Source organism: Arvicola amphibius, chromosome 2 (assembly GCF_903992535.2).
Source record: "Arvicola amphibius chromosome 2, mArvAmp1.2, whole genome shotgun sequence".
NCBI classification, from domain to species: Eukaryota; Metazoa; Chordata; class Mammalia; order Rodentia; family Cricetidae; genus Arvicola; species Arvicola amphibius.
In genome coordinates this window covers 103,410,089-103,433,728 of record NC_052048.2, presented here as the reverse complement: position 1 = coordinate 103,433,728, position 23,640 = coordinate 103,410,089, and the positions used below count along the sequence as shown (strand labels likewise).

The 23,640-nt window shown below is 49.8% G+C and overlaps 1 protein-coding gene across 1 annotated transcript in view; it reads left to right on the top strand.

Moving 5' to 3' along the window:
• Positions 1–2,681, top strand: part of Colec11 (collectin subfamily member 11) — a 33,215-nt gene extending 30,534 nt beyond the window's left edge. Inside the window, exons 5-7 of the mRNA XM_038319742.1 lie at positions 11–64; positions 1,486–1,581; positions 1,774–2,681. Of these exons, the coding sequence (XP_038175670.1) occupies positions 11–64; positions 1,486–1,581; positions 1,774–2,165 (542 nt within the window). The 3' untranslated portion in view covers positions 2,166–2,681. The remainder of the gene's footprint in view (positions 1–10; positions 65–1,485; positions 1,582–1,773) is intronic.
• The last annotated feature ends 20,959 nt before the right edge of the window (positions 2,682–23,640 follow it).

Sequence of the window (23,640 nt, the reverse complement as noted above, 5' to 3'; positions counted from 1 at the left end):
TATCACCCAGGTGAAAAAGGAGATTCTGGTGACATCGGACCTCCTGGTCCCAGTGGAGAACCTGGTATGACAAATCATGAACCACAGGCTGGAGCGATGGTCCAGAGGTGGAGAGCGCTGGCTGTGCCTCCGGAAGACCTGGGTTCAGTTCCTAGCAACCACATAGCAACCACACAGCAGCTCATAGCAGTTTGTAACTCTAGGTCTAAGGGATCAGATGCCCTCTTCTTGCCTTTGGGGTCACTGTAGACACACATGGTTCACAGACATACATGTAGGCAAAATGACCATACACCTAAAATTAAATGATTCTAAGTAATAATAATAAATTTAAAAAAGAAGCTACATGTGGCTACACGAAGCCCCGGGTTTCAAGAATGGGAATGTTGGTGTGTTGCATGAATAATAAAAACCCAGAGACAGATATTGGGGTATAAAACTTGCCTGAAGATCAGAAAAGCAAAGCAGCCAGCCACTGGTTCTTACCTCTACCTCAGACTGAAATGGTGATCCTGCTTCCACGAATCCTCAGACTGAGACTGACCATGAGACCTGTCTCCTCCCATCCTCTCTAGTGCTGGGATTAAAGGCAGGAACGACCACCGCCCAGCCTCTATGGCTAACTAGTGTGGCTGCTGGGATTAAAGGTGTGTGCCACCACTGCCTGGCCTGTGCGGCTGACTAGTATGGCTGTTTTGCACTCTGATCTTCAGGCAAGCTTTATGTATTAAAACATAAATACCACACCACTATAGCAGTGCACATGTGTAATCCCATCAGTCATCAGGTAAAGGCAGGGGGATCGGAAGTTCAAGGTCATCCTTGGTGACATAACTGTGCTATGTGGGATCCCATCTCAAAACAAACAAACAAAACAACAAAAACAGCATAGTAAATAAGGGTAAGGTACCCATACTACCCTTGTGTACAACCCTAGTGAAACTCATTGGGACACACAAATGCACACACACACACACACACACACATACACAGACATGGAGTTGGAAGGAGTAGGAGGGCACAAGAGACGGTAGCAGGGTGAATATGATCAGGATACATTATGCACAGGTATGGAAGTGTCACAATGAAGCCCATTATTGGGCATAACTAATACACACGAATGAAAACACCTAATAATCACAAACTGAAACCGCAGTGGGCCAGAAAGCAGGGAGCTCAAGCAGCCGATAGCTTTTCGCCAGGCTGGCCCTGCCGTGGGATGATCCAGTCTGTTTTCTCTGCTGTTTTCACCTCCTCAGGGTCATAGTTTGCCTGTAAGACATCCTTGTCTGTGTAGTAGGCACAGGTATACTGCCCTTGATGTCAGGATGCTCATTTTCTGGCCCTTTTCTCTGTGGCATATGCATCTGGGGTGTGTGCGTGCGTGCGTGCGTGCCTGCCTGCCTGCCTGCCTGCCTGCCTGCCTGCCTGCCTGTACCTATCTTTCCCAAAACCAGTCCCCGTATTATGGGCTGCTCCTTGCAGGCATTCCATGTGAGTGCAGCCAGCTGCGGAAGGCTATTGGGGAGATGGACAACCAGGTCACTCAACTGACAACCGAACTGAAATTCATAAAAAATGGTACGTTGGACCGAGGCCTTCCCCTCCCCTGCTCTTCCCTCCCCCCCTTCTCCCCAGAGCTGGACAGCCGTGGCTTCCATTTGCTGCTCAGCGCCCACCGCTGCCGTGCCCGTGGCCGTGGTGTGGTGGCGTGTGTTGAGTGTGTTTATAGAAATGCAAGTGCTGGCCTTTCAGCCCTGCCCTCCCCTGCAGTTGTTGCCGGTGTGCGTGAGACTGAGAGCAAGATATATCTGCTGGTGAAGGAGGAGAAGCGGTACGCAGACGCCCAGCTGTCCTGCCAAGGCCGGGGAGGCACACTGAGCATGCCCAAGGACGAGGCAGCCAATGGCCTTATGGCTTCCTACCTGGCACAGGCTGGCCTGGCCCGCGTTTTCATAGGCATCAACGACCTGGAGAGAGAAGGCGCCTTCGTGTACTCGGACCGCTCCCCCATGCAGACTTTCAACAAGTGGCGCAGTGGAGAGCCCAACAATGCGTATGACGAGGAGGACTGTGTGGAGATGGTGGCCTCAGGGGGCTGGAATGATGTGGCCTGCCACATCACCATGTACTTCATGTGCGAGTTTGACAAGGAGAACTTGTGAGTGCTGGCAGGCTGTAGCTCAGCGGGGACAGCTGTCTGAACCCCATCTTTTATAGACACTCAGCCTTCCAGACACCAGCGGCTACTCCTGAGCATCCGTCACCGTGTCTACCAGTTCCTTTCCACATGGAAATTCAGAGCCTCATTGACCAAAGGGCTGTTTGAACCATAGGAGGGAGGGGGGACCCTTGTTTCCCAGTGCTGTTCTGAATAGGTGATGTTTACCCTCTGTGTCCAAGCCGAGGCACCACCTAGAAGGATGCGGTGAAGCTCTCGTCTCGGTCCAGCCACAAAGCATTGTAAAGGTTTCAGCAGTTGCGTGCAAACTGGCCGTGGGGGCAGGAGTTGCTACCACCTTTTAAACTACGCAAAAGGCACCATTTGGTGGTGACCGATGTTTCTGTAAGTTACTCTAACACCTAGGTTCCTTTCACTATTATCCGTGTAAGAACACTGCTGCTCCGCTCCAAACCCATCCTCCAGGAACACAAATAAATCCTCTGAATTTTGCTATGCAGCATGTGGTGCTTTCTGGTCTAGTTTCTTCAGTAGCTGTGTTATCTCTTGCCGTGGATTATTAAGCAAACCTCCCTGGAAGAGAACGACTTAGAATATTTATTAGCATAAGGTGTCTGTAGGTCAGGGGAGAGTCACATGATGTTCAGCAAGTCTGTCACAGTGAGATCCCGATCACTTGCTGTATATTCGATGTGTTCCACTCCTCTGAGGCTGCAGAGAAGAGCATAGAACCTTGGTTTATTACTGACTGGTGGGATACCACATTCCTTGCTAACTGAAGGTCCCTCTAAGGCACAGCTCAACATGACAGTAGCTTCATCAAGGGAGGGGCCAGAACGAGGCCCCCCTCCCTCCCCCCCGGTTCCCCAGACCAATGGCACACTCTTTCTAACCTGGTCTTGGGGCCACGGTCCTGTGTTTGCTGTGTTCTGATTAGGTCCGTCACCAGCTCCAGTCTACACATGGGACACTAGGGACTGGAGCTTGGGGCGGGGGGGGGGGAGGCTTGCAGTAACAACCCTCGCTTTCCCCTTTCTATATGTTAGAATCTTTAGTAAAAAGCAATGATCTCTTCCCAAGGAAAACATATCATCACATGCAACCCCACTAGGGACCAGGAGAAAAATGAGTTATGGCAACAGCACCCTGGGGCACTTGGTCTTTCTGTATGTCTCTCTAGGGGGTTCCTGACTACCCTTGCTCTGGATAATTTTCTTTGACTGGTGTGTGTGGAGGTCAATACGGGGGGTGGGGGTGGGCAGGGCTGAGCTTCCTGGACACCAAACCCAGAGTGGCACACAGGCTTTACCCCAGCCTTAGACTGCCCCGTGAAGGATGCCAGCCATAGTGAGCTAACCTGGAAAATGCAATTGGCATCACCCGTGGATCCCACCCTGGCTTCAGCCTCAGAAGAAAGATGGCGTGATGCTCAGGGGTGGTGAACAGGTGTTCCTGCTCTACAGTGTCCCAAAGGAGGCATCTGCCTCAGGAGGCAAAGGTAGGTGTGTTATTTCTTATTACGGTGGATCCAGGTCCCTAGGGTCAGCCCTCCTGTGTGTCATCTGCTGTAGGGAGGGTGTTGCAATGAACAATGAAGCCCTTTGTCTCCAGAAGTCTTGTGACTCCTGTCGGTATCCGTGAACCTGGGCAGGCTGACATGGCGGCTTGGAAGGGGGCACTGCAGGCTCTCACAGTTGTTGCCGTAAGTTTTTTGACACTTCCCTGGGAGCTTCTACAGTCACCACGATGTAGCATAGGACTGTCCTCTGAGCAGAACGAGCTTCCTCCTTCATAAGTCTAGTGACTGATCGCAAAAGCACAATCACAGCTTGGCTGGTCGACTGTTGACATGCCCTCTCATTGGCCTGAGCATCCAACCTCTGTGTCCAGTTGGTTGCATGCAACCATGCAACACTGTCCAAACTACAGATGGTCTTAGGGCCTCAGGGAGGCACTAGACTATGTGGACTGGGAAAGGGATCCCATCATCCATTCTGGGTGCACACCTTCCAGTATGGCTGTTTTAGGGTCACTTACACCCTTGCACAAAGGAGGTGTCTGTATCAGGCACGTGAGCCATGCTGGCATCTCCCTGCTCTTCAGGAGCGTCTGCTGACCATGAAATGTCTCCCGTGTCCACCTATCCTGGAGGCTAGGTGAACCTGGGGGTCCTTCAGAGAGAACAACTGTTGCCACAGAAGCGGGCAGAAAGTCAGCAGGGATGTCCGCTAGCCTAACTCTTGGTGCCCGTGAGCTGCCTGGAGAGTCTTTCTCATCCTAGGCCGTGGAATCTATGCTGCCCCCCCTTTCCTCCAACGCTTCCCCTCTCCAACAGCCCCCCCCCCCAGTCCTCCAGAAATGAACTTGTGGAACTTGTGCCCACAACAACCGGCCCAGACACATCCCAAGCTGGGTTGAGCCTTTTATCCATGGTGGGAATTTGAGTCCCCTAACCTTGTGAGGTGTAGGATTCCTTCATTCAAAGGCATTATAAGGACACCACGGGACAGTGCGGGTGGAGTACCCAACACGACTGAGTACTGTGTTCTTAACACCAAAGACACGTGGAACACCCATTGAGAGGCAGTGGCGATGATAACCTAGTACAGTCTTGTCCCAGACATGGGCACTCAGCATCATCTAGGAGAGAGCTTCTCAACATCCTGCACATCCGATATTTACGCAATGATTTGTAACAGTTATGAAGTAGTAACGGAATAATTTTACGCCTGGGGGACACCACAACATAAGGGGCTGTATTAAAGGGTCGGAGCGTTAGGAAGGTTGAGACCACGGGTCTAGGATGTGTTCCATTCCCAGCCCTGAAGTGGCAACTTTACCTTATTGGAAGGGATGGTGGACCAGAGCTCTGCTCTTTGCACTGCCTCACTCTTCATGGGAGGTTAGAAGCGCCAGGTGCCTTGTAGCTTCCTCCGTTAAGCTCCGTTCAGGTAAATCTGTGTTAATATAAACCATGGCGACGGCATTCTAGCCATTATTTGTACCTGGTTACAGACATTCCCATTACGATGACTGTTTTGCAGCAAATCAGATCGGGTGCAAACCCTTGGGCACCCTGCCAGACCTCTGTCCTGAATTCCCTAGACCTTTGTCCTGAATTCCCTTCCTGAGATCCGGGGGTGGGTGGGGGCGGGGCTGGCTGCGCAGCAGGGCTGCGGCGGCGGCTCAGGCGAGAGCTGAGATTCATTAGGTGCCGCAGTGAGGCGTGACCGAAAAGCTGGCGTGGGTGTCCTCTTTAGAGCCCTCTGTGGAACACAGGCTGAGATGGATGAGCGGAGTGACAGCCTGGGGCCGTGGGTCAGGGGTGTCAATCCATGGTGCCACACTGCCACCCAGTGGGAAGATCGAGGCAGCCAAAGTGAGGTTTGCTGGGGGGTGGCGTGGGGAGTGTTCTGGCGCTAGCAAGGATTCTCCGATCTCAGTCTCTCTCTCTGTCTCTGTCTCTGTCTCTCTCTCTCTCTGCATGTGTGTGCGCGCGTGTGGAAGAAAGAGGGAGAATGACAGGGAGAGGGGGAGGAAGAGGAAGAATCAGTAAGAGACAGAGGGAGAGAGAGGCAGAACAAAGAGTGGCAGGGCGTGGGGGAGGAGAACTCTAGCTCAGGAGGGGAGGCCAAGCCACGGGTACCACGGGTGCCCTTCTTCGGAAAGTAGCTCGAGCTATACCCCCGGTGGTTCTCCACCCTTAAGGGACCATCCCAGTGTGTTTGCACAAGCCTAGTGTCCATTTAGGCAGGGCAAGCACACGGTGGAGAGGAAAGCTCTGGTTATGGCTGCCTAGCTATAGGTGGCCAGCACCTTGAAGCACCAGAGGAAACTTCCACCCAGGCTGAAATCCCGGGAGCGGTGGATGCAGGGTTTTTCTGCTCTGTCAGGCTCAGCTCCACCAGAGATCATGGGCAGCCATTCACCAGGCTGTTCCAGCCTCTCCAGGCTAGGACCATCACTCTCCCCTCTGCCTACATGTCACACAGCGACTGATGGATGTTGGCTGAGAAGCCTGTCAACAGCTCCCTTCATTGTGTCCCCACATGGGAAATTTGCCAGAGGAAGCTGAGTTGTGCACTGTCCTAGCTAACCTCTCTGTAGCTGTGATAGCACCACGACCAAAACCAACTCAAGACAGAAAGGGCTGTGTGGTTTACACGTCACAGCCCATCATGAAGGAAGCCAGGGTTCAACCAGGAACCCGGAGGCAGGAACTGAAGCAGAGGCCGCGGAGGGGTGCTGCTTTCTGGATTGCTTCCTGTAGCTCACTCAGCCTGCTTTCTTACACAACCCAAGACCACCTGCCCAGTGGTGGCGCTATTCACAGTGTGCTGGCCCCTTCCACATCCATCAGGAACCAAGAAAATGCCCCCACAGACCTGCCTACAGGCCCGTCTGATGGAGGCGATCTCTCAACTGAGATCTCAGATAACTCCTAGCCTGGCTCAAGCTGAAAACACAATCAAACAAACAAAACAACTAATCAATGAACAGGTCAGCAGACTCAACCCAACTCACTTTGACAGACCTAATTAAAAGCTGGAGCTTCTTAAACTATAAGTAGAAAGAGCGCTTTTGGTAAACTGTCACAGAAAGGAATTTGTTGTCAGGAAGTCACAGGGACAACTCAGGGGCTGGGGACCAGTTGTGGAGGGAGCAAAACCCATGAATCACATTGCAGATGGGTTGTGCGGATCCCTCTGCTACTGTGGCTGTGGATGCTATTGTCAGGCTGCTGAGGCTGTTGCCATGGAAGCTGGCTGACTGATGTGCCAGTACATCACTTCCTTCCCACACGGAGCCTGCGGGCAAATCTGTCTGTCTGGGTGCCTGGGGTCAGGGCCAGGTTTGAGTCTACACGGGTTATGCACTGCACAAATCCAAAAAAAGACAGCCTGCATGCATCTGTGCTCTGGAGACAAGGGGTCCTGGGAAAGCAAGCTTTATCCAGTTTCTGCTTTGGAAGGAAATTGTCTAGCGGACGGTGATATCTATACATCCAATAACTATATATAGATGAGGTTTTACTGTGTAATATTGCTCCCAAAGCTTTCCTTCCTTCCTTTTTTCTTTTCCCCCTCTTTTTCTCTCTGTGGTGTGTGTTTGTTGTGTGTGTGTGTGTGTGTGTGAGAAATACCTTGGGTGCCATTCTTAGGTGCTGTTCACTTTTTTTTGCATGGTTTCCCCATTTTCCTGGAGTAGCCTAAGCTAATTACAAGTACCATCCCACTTGGCTTTGAAAAAAATATTTTTAAATTGTATGTATATGACTGTGTGCCTAAGTATGTGTATGTGCCTCACATGTGTGCAGGTGTGTATGGAAACCAGAAGAGAGTGCTAGATCCTTTGGAGTTGAGATTATAGGTGGCTTCAAGCTGTTTGATATGGGTGCTGGGAGCCAAACCTGGGTCCTCTACAAGAGTAGCAAGCGCTCTTAGCCAATGAGACATCTTTCTAGGTCTTGGATGAAAAAGAAAAGTTCTGGGGCTTGAACCAAAGCAAGGGCTTTACTGATGGTGTCATTACTTGAGCCCCTGTGGTGACTTGGAACAAGAACCATTTACTTTAGCCCTAAATTGAGATTTTGTGAGCCAGGGGTTGAGATAAAAGGTCAGCAGATGATCTACTGTGGTTCTGTGGACCGGAGGTTGGGATGGAGGTCAGTTAGTGGTCCTGCCTTCTCTGCTCGTGTGTGTGTGTCCATCAGCTGCTGGAAAGGTTGGTCTGGCTTAGGAAGGCTTAAGAAAAGCTTGCTTGGCGCCTTTCTCCTCCTTTAGAACCTTGCCCGAGCATGTGTGCAGGGCCACAGGAAGGTCTTGACATTGAGAGTCGGTACACACATGGTCCCTAATACCTGAATTCAGATGGAAACAGCCCTGCTCTGTCACATTTTGTGACAGCATTGGGTGAGACCAGAGTAGAGGGTTTGGGAAATAGACTCTGTGCTGGAGGACTTGGATCCCATTGTTGAGGATGGAAAGGGTGGCTGCCATGTTTACACTGTGACTTACATATGAAGGAAGACAGATGTGGCCAAGATGAAGATAGATGTCCACCATGGCCAACTCTGGGGAGGGGGGAGGAGGGAGGAAGGCAATGCTGGTACCTGGAGATGGATTAGATGTGTACGAAACTGAAGGAAGAGAGCACAGTGGTCCAGCAACCCAGGGGCTGTGGTGTCTTCCTGCCTAGTCTCTGAGTGTGTCCAGCATGGTAATGCACTCACATTGGGGGATGATGGGAGATGGAGGCACGAAGGACACACCAGGGACCATGGTTTCTCATAGTTTGTGCTCAAGCATTTGGGACATATTGTAGAACATTAGTTAAAGATGTGTTGCATTTGTTTACGCTGTGGAATATTTCTTTAATGGTGCAAAGATGTGCTGCATTCTTTTATGCTGCATTTGTTTAACTCTGGGAGACTGTGTTACTTTGCCTGTCTAAAACACCCCATTGGTCTAATAAAGAGCTCAACAGCCAATAGCAAGGCAGGAGAAAGGGTAAGTGGAGCTGGCAGGCAGAGAGAATAAATGGAAGGAGAGAAAGAGACGATCACGGAATGAGAAAAGGAGCGGAGGAGGACATCAGGGACCAGGCAGCCAGCTACACAACAGGCCACAGAGTAAGAAGTAAAGAAAGGTATACAGAATTAGAGAAAGGTAAAAAGCCCAGAGGCAAAAGGTAGGCAGGATAATTTAAGAAAGCTGGCTAGAATAAGCCAAGCGAAGTCTGGGCATTCTTAGTAAGAATAACCTCTGGCGATTTTTTTGTTGGGGGGGAGCTGGGTGGCAGACCCCTCTCAAAGAGCAAAAAGGCAAAGATTAACAAAGAACCAACTACAGGTCTTGTACTGCTCAGCCACATTGGATGCTTTCCTTCTGCTTGGGCACACCCTGAGGACCCTCTATTTACTTTGTCCCCATCTCAATCTATCTTGCTTACTGTCTCTTCTTCACACCTCTGACTGCAGCTGTCCATGCAATCCTCACACAGTTTCTACCTTCATGCCCCACCAGGCTTCTCTATGCGCAATAGCTCTGCCCCAGATGTGCCACAAGACCACACATCAGTATCTATTATCAAGATAGTTCCTATGACTTGAGAATTTGGAGCAGCCAAGTTGGGTGATTCTGGTTCAAGGACACACCTGAGATTAGTCATGAACTCAGCTTGGGCTGCATTCTGATCTGAGAGCCTTGGCCAGGGCCAGTCAGTTAGTCCTCTGTGTCAACTGGCTTGCAGGCAGACTGCTGTTGTGAGGAGAGCGCCTCTGAGCCTTGTCATGTGGATCTCTGCAGAGGGCCATTGAACAATATTCTATGCAAAAAGACCCATCGCTGCGGTGGCGATGGTAGAGCTGTAATGGCCACCATTGCAACCTGCCACACATGGGAAGGGAGTGGGGGGTGGTAGCAATGACTTTATTAACAGCTCCAGACACTTGCACCACTGTCACCTTTGTGATGGTCCTGTAGGGGCCACTCTGGCTGTTTTATGCAGAGGGGCATTGCTCACTAGTGGAGACTGGATGCCAGGCTGTCTGGGCCCATTCTAAGGGGGGCCTGGGATTTGTATAGATCAATGCTTATTTCCTGGACATTCACCTTCAGGTGATTATCAAGAGAAGGTAGACGGGAGAAGGGATAGGGGCAAGGGGCGAATCTCTGTCCTGGAACTCTTAGATTTTCATAGCCTGGTCTGGACGTGACACTGTTGTTCATATATCCTCTTATCTAGAAGTCACTTCTTTGTAGATTCAGGCCATGCTTAGGTATGGCACAAGAATTTAGACAGTGGGAGCTATGCAGGGTTTGGGGGTCCCTGTGTATTGATATTGTATAGCTATTTCCTGTATATTGAAACATTCCTACCTAGAGGGAGGCTCCTCAGGAAATGAACGAAACTCACAGGGCTCGTGGACACTTGAGTAAAACTCATGAGTTGGGGCGGAGAGAGGGCTCAGTCAGTAAGGAACACCTCTTGCTCTTGTAGACTGCCCAGTACTTTGGTTCAGTTCCTAGCACACATACATGGGGGCTCACAGATGCCTGTGACTCCAGGTTTCAAACGGCTCTGATATCTGCTTGTGCTGTCTGCAGGTACCAGGCACAAGCATGGTGTACTTAACATACACCCAGGCAAAACACTCATCACAAAAACTGAAAAGCATAACAAACAAACAAAAATTCAACTCAATTCTGAGGAAGCTCCTGAAGCTTACAGGATTCACAGCCCTCTCCTCAAGTTTCTTAAGCAGTACTGACTGCTGGGGAGTGGAGACTCTCCACTGACTGGAGCCGCCTGCAAGTCTTGCAGAGAGCCCCAGGAAAAGTGGACTTCATGGTTGTCTTTCGGCTGGGGGCAAGTTTCCGCATCACTGGATGCAGCGGCCTTTGACTCATGCTCCTGATGAGAAACCCTTCACCTATACTCTGTAAAGACTCACAATGAACTTCGCTGGATTACTAAACTAGACTAGGGTGGAGTTGCTTGTTTGGTCTGGCGTTAGGAAGAGTCACCCACCAGCACTGGGTCCTCTTGGGGTCTGCCTGCTCAGCTTTGGCTTTGCAATCCCAGTCATGCTGGATGGGGGTGGGGTCAAACATGCGCATGGTAGGGTTTATAAGACTGTCAGAGGAAGGGGAGGCTCCCAGAATTGCTTAGCCACAGGAACAGGATCTGGGAAATCACTAGCCTTTCAGAGCTGGCCCTGGAAGGATGGTGGTGGATATCGCCTGAGCACTGACTCCAGGCTAAGAGAGTGAAGTCTGAAGTCTGTAGAAGGGGAATGTTAGCTGGTACCTCCATAGTGGGGCAGGTGACAGGCTGCCAATTTGAAGAGGAGACCTTTGCCAGCATTCTGCCTGCCCAGTGAGAGGCTTGATCCCTTCAGCCAGTGCTGTGTGGTTATTGGGAGGAGACTGCCCGAGGACTCCTGCTTCTCCATGCGGGCAGTTAAACCTTTGTCCTCCCGGAAAGTGAGAGACCACAGAGGGGACACTGTGACTGTCCCATAGCTGCTCTAGTCTGGTTCCAGAACTCCTTGTATAAACCTGCTTTTTTTTCTCCTTTGCTTCCTACAGATCGAGGAGGATGGTGACTCTGTGGTTAAGCACATGACCATTGGCTATGTGTGACCTCTTCCATGAAGTTCAACTCGGGAGACAGGACTTGGATCAATTCCCTTTAACTTTAGAGCCGAACTATATTTAAGTTTAGATAGCTATTAATCATTTAAATGTCTGGCGACTACCCCACTGAGTGGCTCTAGATTCTATTCCAAATTTGACTCTATTCTAAAGTGTGGTCTCCAGTCAAGCAGCTATAGCACCTTGGATCTTACTGTATAGCTTACTTCCATGCTATGAATGTGTATTTGACTATGATTCAGACTCTGGTTTGCACTATAGAGCCCTGGTGGCTTTCTCCTGGCCTCTGACACTTCCTCTATGACTTTCTGCACACTGGGACTCAGGCGTGGTGAAAACCAAAGGATAAAAATGGGCCCTGCTGTTCTGTGTATCTTGCAGCGTTGTGATGCATTTGAGGCTTTGAGTGAAAGGCACTTTGGCTGCCAGCGAGATGTGCTGGTCCATATTGACAGAGAAAAGTTTCATCACGAACACATCTGTTAAAGCATATTCCGGGGAGGGCTGAACAAGGGGGGAAACCCACTCTGAATGTGGGGGACACCGCCCAATAAGAAGAAGGCCTCAATGGAATGCAAGGGGAAAAGGCAAAGGCCTACGAGTACAGGCACACTCTGTTCTGCTGTGTCGTGCCTTCCCCCACGAAGGATGAACACTTCTAGATTTCCGACTCAATGCAAATCTTTTCGTTCCACTTGTCACTTCCAGTGTTTGGTCACAGTGGTTGGAAGCTGACTTAACTTAGCGGGAAAGAGGGCACTAGACCACAGGTACCTGGAGAATCAAGTCGTAAAGTCACACAAGAGAGTTTATGAAAAATACCAGCCTGCGGCATAAACTCTGGAGCTCCCGTGAATTTCGCCTGCAAAGGGAGACAGCAGCGTGTGGAACCTGAAGGCCATAGGATGAGCGGAGTGCAGAGAAGTGCGTTGAGCATGGGCAGGTTCCTGAACTGGCCTCAACTTTTTTCAAAGTCATAGTGATGGTTTGCTGTCTGTGTCAACTTCTTGACACAGTCTACAGTTACTCTGGGAGCTGGTTTCACTGAAGGAATGTTTACAACAGGATGCCTCCTGGTCACTTCTCTAGGGTGATTGTCTTGAGTGCCTTCAATTGTTGTGGGGAAAGCTTACCCTAAGCGTGGGCAGCCCTTGCTGAGCTTTGGCTGGCTCTGCCTTCATTTGGTAAACTCAGCTGCTTTGCTGAGGGCTGCTGCTGTCACTGGTAGCTGAAACCAGCTTCTTTCAGGTTGCCTCAAGGATCCTCCAGGCCTTGGGCACCAGAGAGGGACTGCTGAGTCACCCCAGCCTCGTGAACTGAGCACCCGCCAGGTTCTCAGCCTCTCTGGTGTGAGACAGCCATTATTAAACTACCCAGACCGTATCGTGTAAGCCAATCTAATAAATCCCTTCTTAATATATTATGTATTCATCCCACTGGTTCTGTTCCTTAGAGAACCCTGACTAATTCAAATTGGGAGCAGGTGTGGGGAAGGGCAGGTGGGCGCCTGAAAAGGAAGTCAAGGGAGGGAAGGAGGGGTTATGGGATGGACTATTCTGGGATATAGTTGGCTCCTGAACCTTCACAGGTTCCTTGTTTTCTCTGAGTTCCTCAGTTTCTAGTCTTGCATGGGGTTGGGGGGAGACTGAGCAGCCATCCAGGTACCTTCCTCCCTCAATGACTCCTCTCTGGAGGGTTGGCTCTGCAGGGATGCACTGAGCAGGGTTGCATAAGGCAACGCAGAATGCCGTGTGGATGGATATTCCCGCAAAGGTCCACACAGAGCTCTTCACAAGACAGTTAAAATTACGCGGACATGTCCCGTTTCTTGGGCAATGGCTTGTTGATAACAGATCCCCTCAACTGCCCCTTCTTTTTCTAGCATGTCAGGAGTCATTGCAGGGTGTACCTGTATTTGCTGGAGAAACAACGGATGCCTTGAAGAGCTATGATGTAAATTCAAGGCTATAGCTTGGGTGGGGAAGGTGAGGATTTGAGCGGTCAGGGAGGGAGGGGGTAGGACTGGCTGAAGGCCCTGAGGTCAGGAGGGTTACACATGCAGAGGGAACAGGCCTCCAGCCATCATCCCTTGGTCTCACCAGGGACAGGCTGTCCCTCAGCTCTATTTCCCATAGCCCTTGTGACATCACACAGGCTTGCCATCTGGAAGGTGTCTCTCTGGCCTCTCTAAATTCTTCTGTTGCTGGTGTTAACCGTTTAAGGCACTGGATTGTGGGAGCATGAAAACCCAATCCTGAAAACTAGGATCTGGACTCTTGGGTGAGACTGGAGAGCTGTTTATCATGTTGAATAATTTGTTATGTCTAACATTGGCACTAGCCAAGGGAATGAGATGGGAGAGGGCAATGAAGTTTGGTCTCCAAGAACATGAGACCCTTGAGGAGGGGCAAATAGGGAGGTGGCCCTCGGTGCTATTATCAGTACATAGTCCCAGGGCGCAGCTGAGAGGTGCTGAGGGAGACTTCATATTCCTTCTTTGGTCTTTTTTTCTACAGGAACTTAAATCATGTGACTTTTATCTTTAATACATCTAAACATGGCCCAGCCCTAGTGGTGCACACCTTTAATTACAAGCCCTCAGGAGGCAGAGGCAGGTGAATCTCTGTGAGTTCATGGCCAGCTAGTCTCTGACAAAAAGTGAGTTCCAGACCAGCTGAGGGTACACATTAGGACTCTGTTTCAAAACCACCAACCACCCACCACCACCCACCACCTCCAGCCTAATGCTATAGTTTGAACAGATTGGCCCCACCCCAGGGTCCTTCATCTGAATACTTGTCCCCAGCTTGCCATACTGTTTTAAGAAGTTGTGTAATCTTGGGATGCAAGCTTAGGTGGCAGATGGCAGGAACTGTGTGGAAAGGATTTGAGGGTTGTAACCTGGTGGTCCTGTTTTGCTGCTGAGAGTTTCTACAAGCCCTCGATGACAGGGGCCCATTGCCAAACATCCTCTCTCCCCTCACAAAGGCCTAATATCTCCTGAAATCATGAAACAAACCCTTCCTCCTTGAAGGTGCTTCTGTGGGATAGGAACGCTTACTAACATGCCCCTGACCTCAGAGCAGAGACAAAACACTCACCATGTAGTGCAGGCCTGGTGTCTTGAACTCATGCACCTCTTGCTGCAGCCTGCCGAGTGTTGGGGTCGGTCTTGCTGGTCCATGGCCAGAGGTCTCCTCTGACAGCTGTGGCTTCCTGAGCTCTGCCTCAGGCCATTCAAGCTCTGTCTCAAATGAACAATGTGCTTTTTTCAGTTCACCCAAAGTTTATGTGTAGGTACATGTGTGTGTATGTATTTGGTTGATTATGTAATGAGTATCATGAGTGTGTGTATGTGTGTAAATGTTGTTTTGAGTGTGTGTATTATTTACTGAGCAAGGGCAACTTATGCAGTAGTCTACTCTGGGGTATACAACCCTTCTTATAACGTATAACCAGCTTCTTTGGGGAAGGGTGTGTAACCTGGGCCAGCAGATCATTCTTCAGTGACAAGAGAGGGGGCCAGGTCAGAAGGGCAAGGGGACAGATGAGAGTGGGATCGGGAGGCTTGGACCAGCTAGGTCTCACAATACCAGTGATCTTAAGATATGCAGCTCTTCTATGCTATTTTCAGGGGGAGAAACGGTACAGAGACAGTAGAAACTGTCAAGCGGTGGGCCAACTCAGCAGGATAGTAATCAAATGATGTCACACAAGGGAAATACGGGATATCTCTGGAGCATCACAGACAGAGCACACAGCAGCCTGGGACAGACACCACAGCCCCGCACAGTGGGAATAGCTGCGACTTCAGGGTCTAAAGCAACAGCTCCCCCATTGCCCCGTCCTCAGGCTAATGAACGGACTATGTTTCTTCTCTAGACATCAGGGCCTCTGGGAAAGCCTTGGATCAGCCCAACCCTCAACCAGAGGGACTGTACTACCCCAAAGGGGAAGATATGGCTCTCTTCCTGGGGCCCAACACACAGGGGCTTCAGCGCTCCTAGGACAAGCATGAAGATAGGACCTTTTTGGCTGAGGGAGCTGGCAAAGATTGGTATCTCTCCCAGAATCCTGGTGCTCCGCATATCTGCAGGTCTTTTCTTGGTAACAGCTCTTTTTGGCTGGGGAGATCTGAGTTAGTGTTAGCTGCTTTCAGGATGTTTGTCACAAGTCCCTAACATCTTTTTTTTTTGTTTAGTATTCTGTACAGACAGAGGTAAAAGAAAATGAAACATAAATGTGAAAAATCTTTAAGTCTTTTTTTCCCCTCCAGACAGGGTTTCTCTGTGTAGCCCGGGCTATCCTATCACTAGCGGTGTAGACCAGGCTAGTCTCTAACTTAGAGATCTATCTGCCCTCTGCCCGCCCCCTGAGTGCTGGGACTAAAGGCATGTGCCCTCCACACCTGACTTTTATTATTTTTTATTTGATGTGCTCGGGGTTAGATTCAGTCCCCCCCGCAACTACTTTACCTTTGCCTATGTTGTATTAGAACGTCAATTGAAAAATGATCCAACCACTATGAGCTCAGTCAAATATCATAAGAGAACAACAAAAGATAAATATTTATAAAAAATATAATGCAGCTTGGAAAGTAACTGCCTCCTTGCTGTCTTCGTACTTTTTTCTCCCGTCCCCTTAGGTAGAGCATGCTTTCCGAGAATAAACACATCCCCCCGCTTTACCCTTCAGCTGCCGTGTTACACATTCTCACCCATCTGGTTTCTGTGTTATATTTATGTAGCCATCCGGGCAGGCCAGGACCCCCTCATATTCATGTCTGAACATAAGCAAGTCCAGGCGGGTTCAGCCATTGGGCTGCCTTCTGCTTACTGCAAGGCTGGGTTAGCTGTGCTTTCACTAGGAAGATTTGGGAAGAGGGGACCGAAGTCCTGGCTTCTATCTGGCCATCACCAGGAGCTATTCTGGTCTTTGCAGACCTCCATTAGGGCTCTTGCACATGACCTTGTCTCTCTGAGCCACCCAGGACAATAGGGTCTTTCTTTTTAGGTGTGACTCAGAGCTTTGGTTCTTACAACTAGTGTCCTTAATCACATGCGTGACTCCCCTCTGCCCTGTCAGGTGGCACAATGAAGGCAGTGGGATCAGGGAGTGGACACTGTGGATGTCCCATTGACCGCTATGATGGACACTTAGGACAAGCTCCAGGCTCGTGATATGCCTCGTTATTATCAAGTCCTCGCGATACTCCCTGGCTTCCTCCTCCCTTCCCTCTGTGAGACTGGGAGGTGTAGGTCTACTCAGGCAGCTCATCCATTTAACAAGGAGAATGCAGACCAGCATGAACAGACACAAAGGTGCAGCGTGAAGGTCAGCCCTGTCCCCCACCTGTCTTCCCTGTCCCCCGCCACTCTTAGAAGTGATGCATTAGGCTTCTGCTGGGTGCCAGGACAATTCACTTCCACACCTTCCGCACTGCTTACATTACAGCCCCCAATGAGCTTGAGAGGCTCTCTGCTCCCTGCGTGAACTTGGAAGGTAAGATGGTTTAATTTATTCAAACACCCTCCTCATTGCTCTGTGCAGGCGCCTGTGTATTGTAGGCCCACAGTAGACACACAATAGACTATTAACAGGTTAGCACCTGGAAACACGGTGTCCTCTGCAGTAAGGCCTGTATGTGGCTAGAGGACAGTAGAGAGGAAGATCTTTTTGGTGGCAATAACATGCAGTCTGTGACTGTGGCTTAGGGTGGTAGGGGGGCTGGCGACTGTGTGGTGCATTTTCTTCTCTAGTTTTTGTGTGAAATGTTACGCATTTGAAAGGAAAGAAAAGGAGTGCATGAATGCAGGATTCAAAGAAGACAGCGTTCTTCACTCTCACAGAGTTCTGTGGATCCCTGAAGCTCTCATGACTGGATTCACCTTGATCTCAGGGTCCCTGGAGGATCCAGGAATGTTGCGGTGACCAGCGCCACCTGGTGGCCTAGCTGGGAGAGGACGCCTGCGAGATGCTTTTCAGACCACACCTTCGGCTCCTCAGGCCGGGAGCATTCCTGGCACTCTAAATGCTGGAACCTCAGCAGCTCTCCTTGTTCTCTCAAGGCAAGACACCTGGTTTCGCCACCTGAGAGAGTGTGCAGTGAGCGTCTCACTGTTCTGGGCTTCCATTTCCCCACCTGCATAATGACAGAGCTGGGGAGGGGTATTGCTTCTCAGTCTGCCTATCCCAACTCCCACCAGCCAGCCTTGCTCTGTGTATTCTTTGTGTGTGTGTGTGTGTGTGTGTGTGTGTGTGCGCGTGCGCGCGTGTCTGTGTCCATGTCTGTTTCCGTGTGTGTGTCCCCCAGTGAACTTTGTTGAAGGTTATTTACAGGAGGATGGCCACGTCCAGTGAATTACACCACTGAAGAAACTGTGTCTCACGGCTCCAGAAATGACGAGCTAATTGCCTAATAGAACCCCAGAGAAGGATGGGACCTCACAAGCCATCTCCATTTCATGGTAGAATGCTGATGTGCCCAGTCCTGTATGGCTGACAAGTGCAAGAGTTAAAGATGGACCCAAAGGGAGCGCCATATCACTCCTTCCTTTCTCTTGTTCGTTTCTTCTTCCCTCTTCTCCCACGAAGTTCCCTAAGCCTCGAAGGGGGTAACTAGGTGGTCCATTTAATGGCTGAGTACTCAACAGTCACTTATCCCGGGCCAGTTATGAGGCTGCAATGACTGCCACCTACTGCCAAAAGGAGCTTTGTTTTTGTTGTTGTTTTTTGGAACAGCAAAGCTGACAGCAGCATTAATCTGTGGACACACTGATTCAGAAAGCCATCTGACAGGCACATCTTGTTCATTAGCAAGACGGCAGCAGTGACTTTCCTCCGGGGCCAGTGACCTCTCCAGCCAGGGGCTCCTGGCAGCTTTAGAATAGCACACACCCATTCTGTCCTGTGAGCCACAAACACAATAGAAAGAGCAGCGGATGTCTCTGTGACGCCCATGTCACTAGTGCCCCAGTGTCAACCCCGTGAGTGTGTGTCTGGGGTGGGGCACAGGACCCCGAGGTGATTTGGAGAGATACACCAAGTGGGGAATCAGCTGACACACAAGTCCTCTCTGCTCTGATGTCAGCACAGGGTATAAGGACAGGAAGGGACTGTTTGGGCTTACGAGAAAAGCCTAGAAGACTGCATTTAATAAGCTCTAACCTTGACCTGAGTCACTTCATTTTGAGGACAAGTGCCAAGAAAGAGTGACTCTCTACCTTACCCAAGTTAGCAGCATGCCCTTCCTGTTTTGTGAGGCGCTGGGGACTGAGGCCAGGACTTCATGCATGCACTCTGACAAGTTCTCTATCAAGTGAACTCCATCTCCAGACCCAGCCTTTTTTTTTTGCCTGAATTTTGACAGTGTTCTATAACCTCTGGTTGCATCTAGTTCAGCTTCTCCTCGCTGGCCAATGTGTCCAATCTACAGTGCACAGCTGACAGCTCTTTCCCAGCTAAAAACTGTCCCAGGGAACAGTCTCGGCTGTGGGAGGACACACAGGTCTTCAGTGTCCACCTCTCCCACTTAAGACTCAAGTTCACCTTTGGGTCTGTGCCTGGAATGTTCCTTCCCACAGGTTTGGCATGGTCAAAGGTGTCCTGTGTTAGAGAGTATTTTTCTTTTTTTTTTCCTCCCCTGCCCCCCGAGATAGGGTTTCTCTGTGTAGCTTTGGAACCTGTCCTGAAACTCACTCTGTAGACCAGGCTGGCCTCGAACTCACAGAGATCCGCCTGCCTCTGCCTCCTGAGTGCTGGGATTAAAGGCATGCACCACTACCACCTGGCAGAGTTGAATATTCTTTTGAAACTTCCCTCCACAGGGGAACCACTGGCAAATTTTACAAGGGCCTGCTTGTTCTTCCTCTTCTACTTTTTTTCTGGCATAGTATCCTATGTTACCCAGGCTGGGCCTTAAAAGTACTATGAAGTAGAGGATAGCTCTGGTCCTACTGTCTCTGCATGGATAACAGGCAAAAGCTTGATTTACGAGGTGCTGGGTGTTGAACCCGGGGCTTTGTGTGCACCAGGCAAGTGTTCTCCTAACAGCACCTTCCCTGTTCCCCTTTATGCTTTGCTTTCTCTCCATGTGACTCATTTTAAACATGCATGAGAAGCGGGATTTCCACCACAAATGGAGCTATGCCAGGAGAGTGACGGAGAGCTATTTCCCAGAAGTGACTGTAAGGGTCTCTTTATGGCTTCCAATCTCCAGCAAAACTCATAGGCTGGTGTAGGTGAGCAGATGGTGAATCGTGGAGAGGCTAAGGAGAGAGGAAATTTCTTCCCCAGTTTAATTTATTTCTGCCCATTTAAAACATCTTTTCACAATTGCCTTGAGAATCTCTGTGGCAGCTTTGGAGGTATTTCTCTCTGTGTTTACGCACAAGCACGTACACTTATGCACACGTGCCCATGTAGACACACAAATACGTATGCACGCACATCCATGTAGACACATGCACACATGTGCATATGCACAAGTATATATGCACACAGACATGCATCTCATGTCTCATCCAGCATAACAAGGTGTGTTGAACTGGGCTGTGTGGTGACCCTGTGTGTTGCCTGTGCCCTGGGGACCAGGGTGGGAAAGGGTATGTCCGCTGAGGGCACTAGCTACAGAGCTGCACTGTGCTCACTAATATTTCTGAGTGGTTTCTCAATAGTTTTGGTGGTGGCGGTTTGTCTCTAGGGTCTCATGTTTTTGCCTCGGTTGCTTTGAACTAATGATGCAGCCCAAGCTAGGTTTGAACTTACATTCATCTTTATGCCTCGGTCTCTTGACTGCTGGGTGCCACCCATATTATTATTATTATTATTATTATTATTATTATTATTATTATTATTATTATTATTTTGAAACATGGGTCTGGAGCTCACAGATTCCACTGGGGTGGCTGTATGGTGAGCCGCAGGGACCCATCTCTCTCCGCTTTTCCAGTGCTGGGATACGTTTGGACCACCATACCCAACGTTTGTCTGTCTGTCTGTCTATCTATCTATCTATCTACTATCTATCTATCTATCTATCTTCTATCTATCTATCATCTTAAATTTGGGTTCCAGGGATTGATTTTTTTTTCATTCTCATGGTTTATTTTTTTTTATATTTAAAAATTTCCATCTCCTTCCCTCCTCCTCCCCTCCCTCCGCTCCTCCTCCCCCTTCCCGCCCCTCCTTCTCCCGCCTTCCCTCCCCGTACCCTCCACCCATAACCTCCCCTCCCTCCTCTCAAGGCCAAGGAGCCATCCAGGGTTCCCCACTCTATGCTAAGTCAAGGTCCTCCCAACTCCCCCAGGTCCAGGAAGGTGATCGACCAAGCTGAGAAGGCTCCCACAGAGCCCGTCCATGCAGAAGAATCAGAGCCCAGCGCCAATGTCCTTTGCTTCTCAGTCAGCCCCCGCTGTTGGCCACATTCAGAGAGACGGGTTTGGGTCCATGATCCATCAGTCCCCATTCCAACTGGAGTTGGTGATCTCCCTTTAGTTCTGTCCCCACCGTCTCCATGAGTGAACGCACCCCTCAACGTTCCTGACTTCTCCCTCATGTTCTCCTCGCTCCTTCTGCTCCTCATCAGGACCTTGGGAAGCTCAGTCCGGTGCTCCAATGTGGGCTCTGTCATTTCTTCATCTATCGTCAGGTGGAGGTTCTATGGTGATATGCAAGAAATTCATCAGTATGGCTATAGGAACTGGCCTTTTCAGGCTCCCTCTCCTCAGCTGCCCAAGGAACTAACTGGGGGCGTCTCCCTGGAAACCTGGGGACCCCTCTAGGGTCAAGTCTCTTGACAACGCTCAGGTAGCTCCTTAAATTAAGATATATGCTTCCCTGCTCCCATATCCACCCTTCCTATATCCCAAGCACCCCATTCCTCCGAGCTCCCCCCGTTTCTCCCCTTCACACTTTTCTCTCCCATCTTCCCTTGGCCCAGTCTTGCCCAACCCTCAAGTTCCCAATTTTGCCTGGCGATCGTGTCTACTTCCAATATCCAGGAGGATTACTATATCTTTTTTTGGGAGTTCACCTTCTTATTATCTTCTCAAGGATCCCAAATTTATAGGCTCGATGTCCTTTAATTATGGCTAGAAACCGATTATGAGTGAGTACATCCCATGTTCATCTTTTTGGGTCTGGGTTACCTCACTCAGAATAGTGTTTTCTATTTCCATCCATTTGCCTGCAAATTTTTTTTTCCCTCATGGTTTATTTTTTTTATATTTAAAAATTTCCATCTCCTTCCCTCCTCCTCCCCCCTCCCTCCCCTCCTCCTCCCCCTTCCCTCCCTCCCTTCTCCTCTCTCCCCTTCCCTCCCCTCCCCTCCACCCATACCTCCCCTCCCTCCCTCTCAAGGCCAAGGAGCCATCAGGGTTCCCCACTCTATGCTAAGACCAAGGTCCTTTTTTTTAGTTTTTTGAGACAGGGTTTCTCTGTAGCTTTGGAGCCTGTCCTGGAACTGACTCTGTCGAACAGGCTGGCCTCGAACTCACAGAGATCCACCTGCCTCTGCCTCCAGAGTGCTGAGATTAAAAGCGTGTACCACCACCACTGGCACGGTTCCAGAGGTTCTCAGGCTTGCAGTTAAGTCTCTCGGTCTCTCGCTCAGAGTCCTGTAGCCTCTTGCAGTGTTAGGAGTGCCTGTTCCTTAGGTATGTGTATGCTGCTGGGAAAGGCTGCTTCATACTAAGCCTGTTTTTGTAACCTTAAGGGAGAGTTGACCTCTCACCCGCTGGTTTCCCTTCTGCGACGGGCGCAGGACAAGCTCTTAGGTGCGGTTTGGATGTGAAATGTCTCTGAAGCTTCCTGTTTGATCACTCGGTCCCCAGCTGTAGTGTCACAAAACTGTGGGGTTTTGGAGACTTTGGGGTGTGGAGCCTAGCTAGAGGCAGTAGGACACTGGAGGAGGGGTCTCTGGGGGTCTGTTACTCCCCACTTCCTTCGCAGTTTTGTGCATCTTGAGCCATCCTGACATAACCCTCTGTCCCACGCTTCTGCACCTTAACCTGAGGAAACCTTGAGTCAAACCCGACTTTACGGCATTTCTGTCAGGTGTTCTATTGTGGCCAACGTGGTACAACCTGCTAACATGTCAGTTTTTGTATGGGTTTATCGGTTCTCACGAGGAAGTAGAGATGAGGAAGCATGAGACTTCTACCTAGTTTAGAGCTAGGGAGACCCTGGCCACTCTGAGGTCCTCTCTCCATTCTCGATCTCTCTGCTTCCTCAACCTCAAAATAAGCGGCTAGTTAGGCCCCTTGTTTGCCTGGTGACCTCATGTCTGTGGCCTGCTGTCTGACTATGCCAGCTTGTGCCTGCCGCCTGGTTGCTTTAGTGGTATTATTAGAATGTACCCAAAGACAATAAAAAGCAAGTTCTTTTTAAAAAAACCAATTATATATATATATATATATATATATATATATATATATATACAGGGTTTCTCTGTATTGCTTTGGAGCCTGTCCTGGAACTCACTCTGTAGACCAGGCCTGCCTCTGCCTCCCAAGTGCTGCTGGGATTAAAGTCATGCACCACCACCACCCAGCTAACATTTCTATTTGTAAATAATTTGTTTTTATTTTATATGCACTGGTGTCCTGTCTCCATGCATGTCTGTGTGAGGGTGTCAGATCTTGGAGTCACAGACAATTGTGAGCTGCCATGTGGGTGCCGGAAATCGAACCTGGGTCCTCTGAAAGAGCAGCCAGTGCTCTTAACCTCTGAGCTGTCTCCCCAGCCCTGCAAGTTGTTCTTTTTAAAATTAATGTTTCCAGTAAATGAGAATGCCCCCAATAGACTCATAGATTCGAATGCTTCGTCACCAAGGAGTGGCACTACTTGGGAAGGATTAGGAGGCATGGCCTTGTTGAAGGAAGTGTGTCACTGGAGGTGGGCTTTGAGGTTTCAAAAGCCCAAGCCAGGCCCAGTGTCTTTCTCTTCCTGCTTCCCGTGGATCCAGATGTAGAACTCTCAGCTACTTCTCCAGTCTGCCTGCATGCTACCATGCTCTCCATCATGATGATGGACGAAACCTCTGGAACTGTAAGTCAGCCCCAATTAAGTATTTTCTTTTACCAGAGTTACATTGGCCGTGGTGTCTCTTCACAGCAATGGAATGGTGATGACGGCAGTAATTAAAACACAACCTGGCCTTGTGTGGCTGTGATTGGGATCTGTGTGTTAAGTGGTGGCTTATTTTTGTCTCTCATTTCTGGTATGTTTGGGTTGCTGAGGTTTCTCCAAGGTGACAAATAGTCCCGTCCTTCACTCCTTCACCTCTAAGGGCCAGGCATG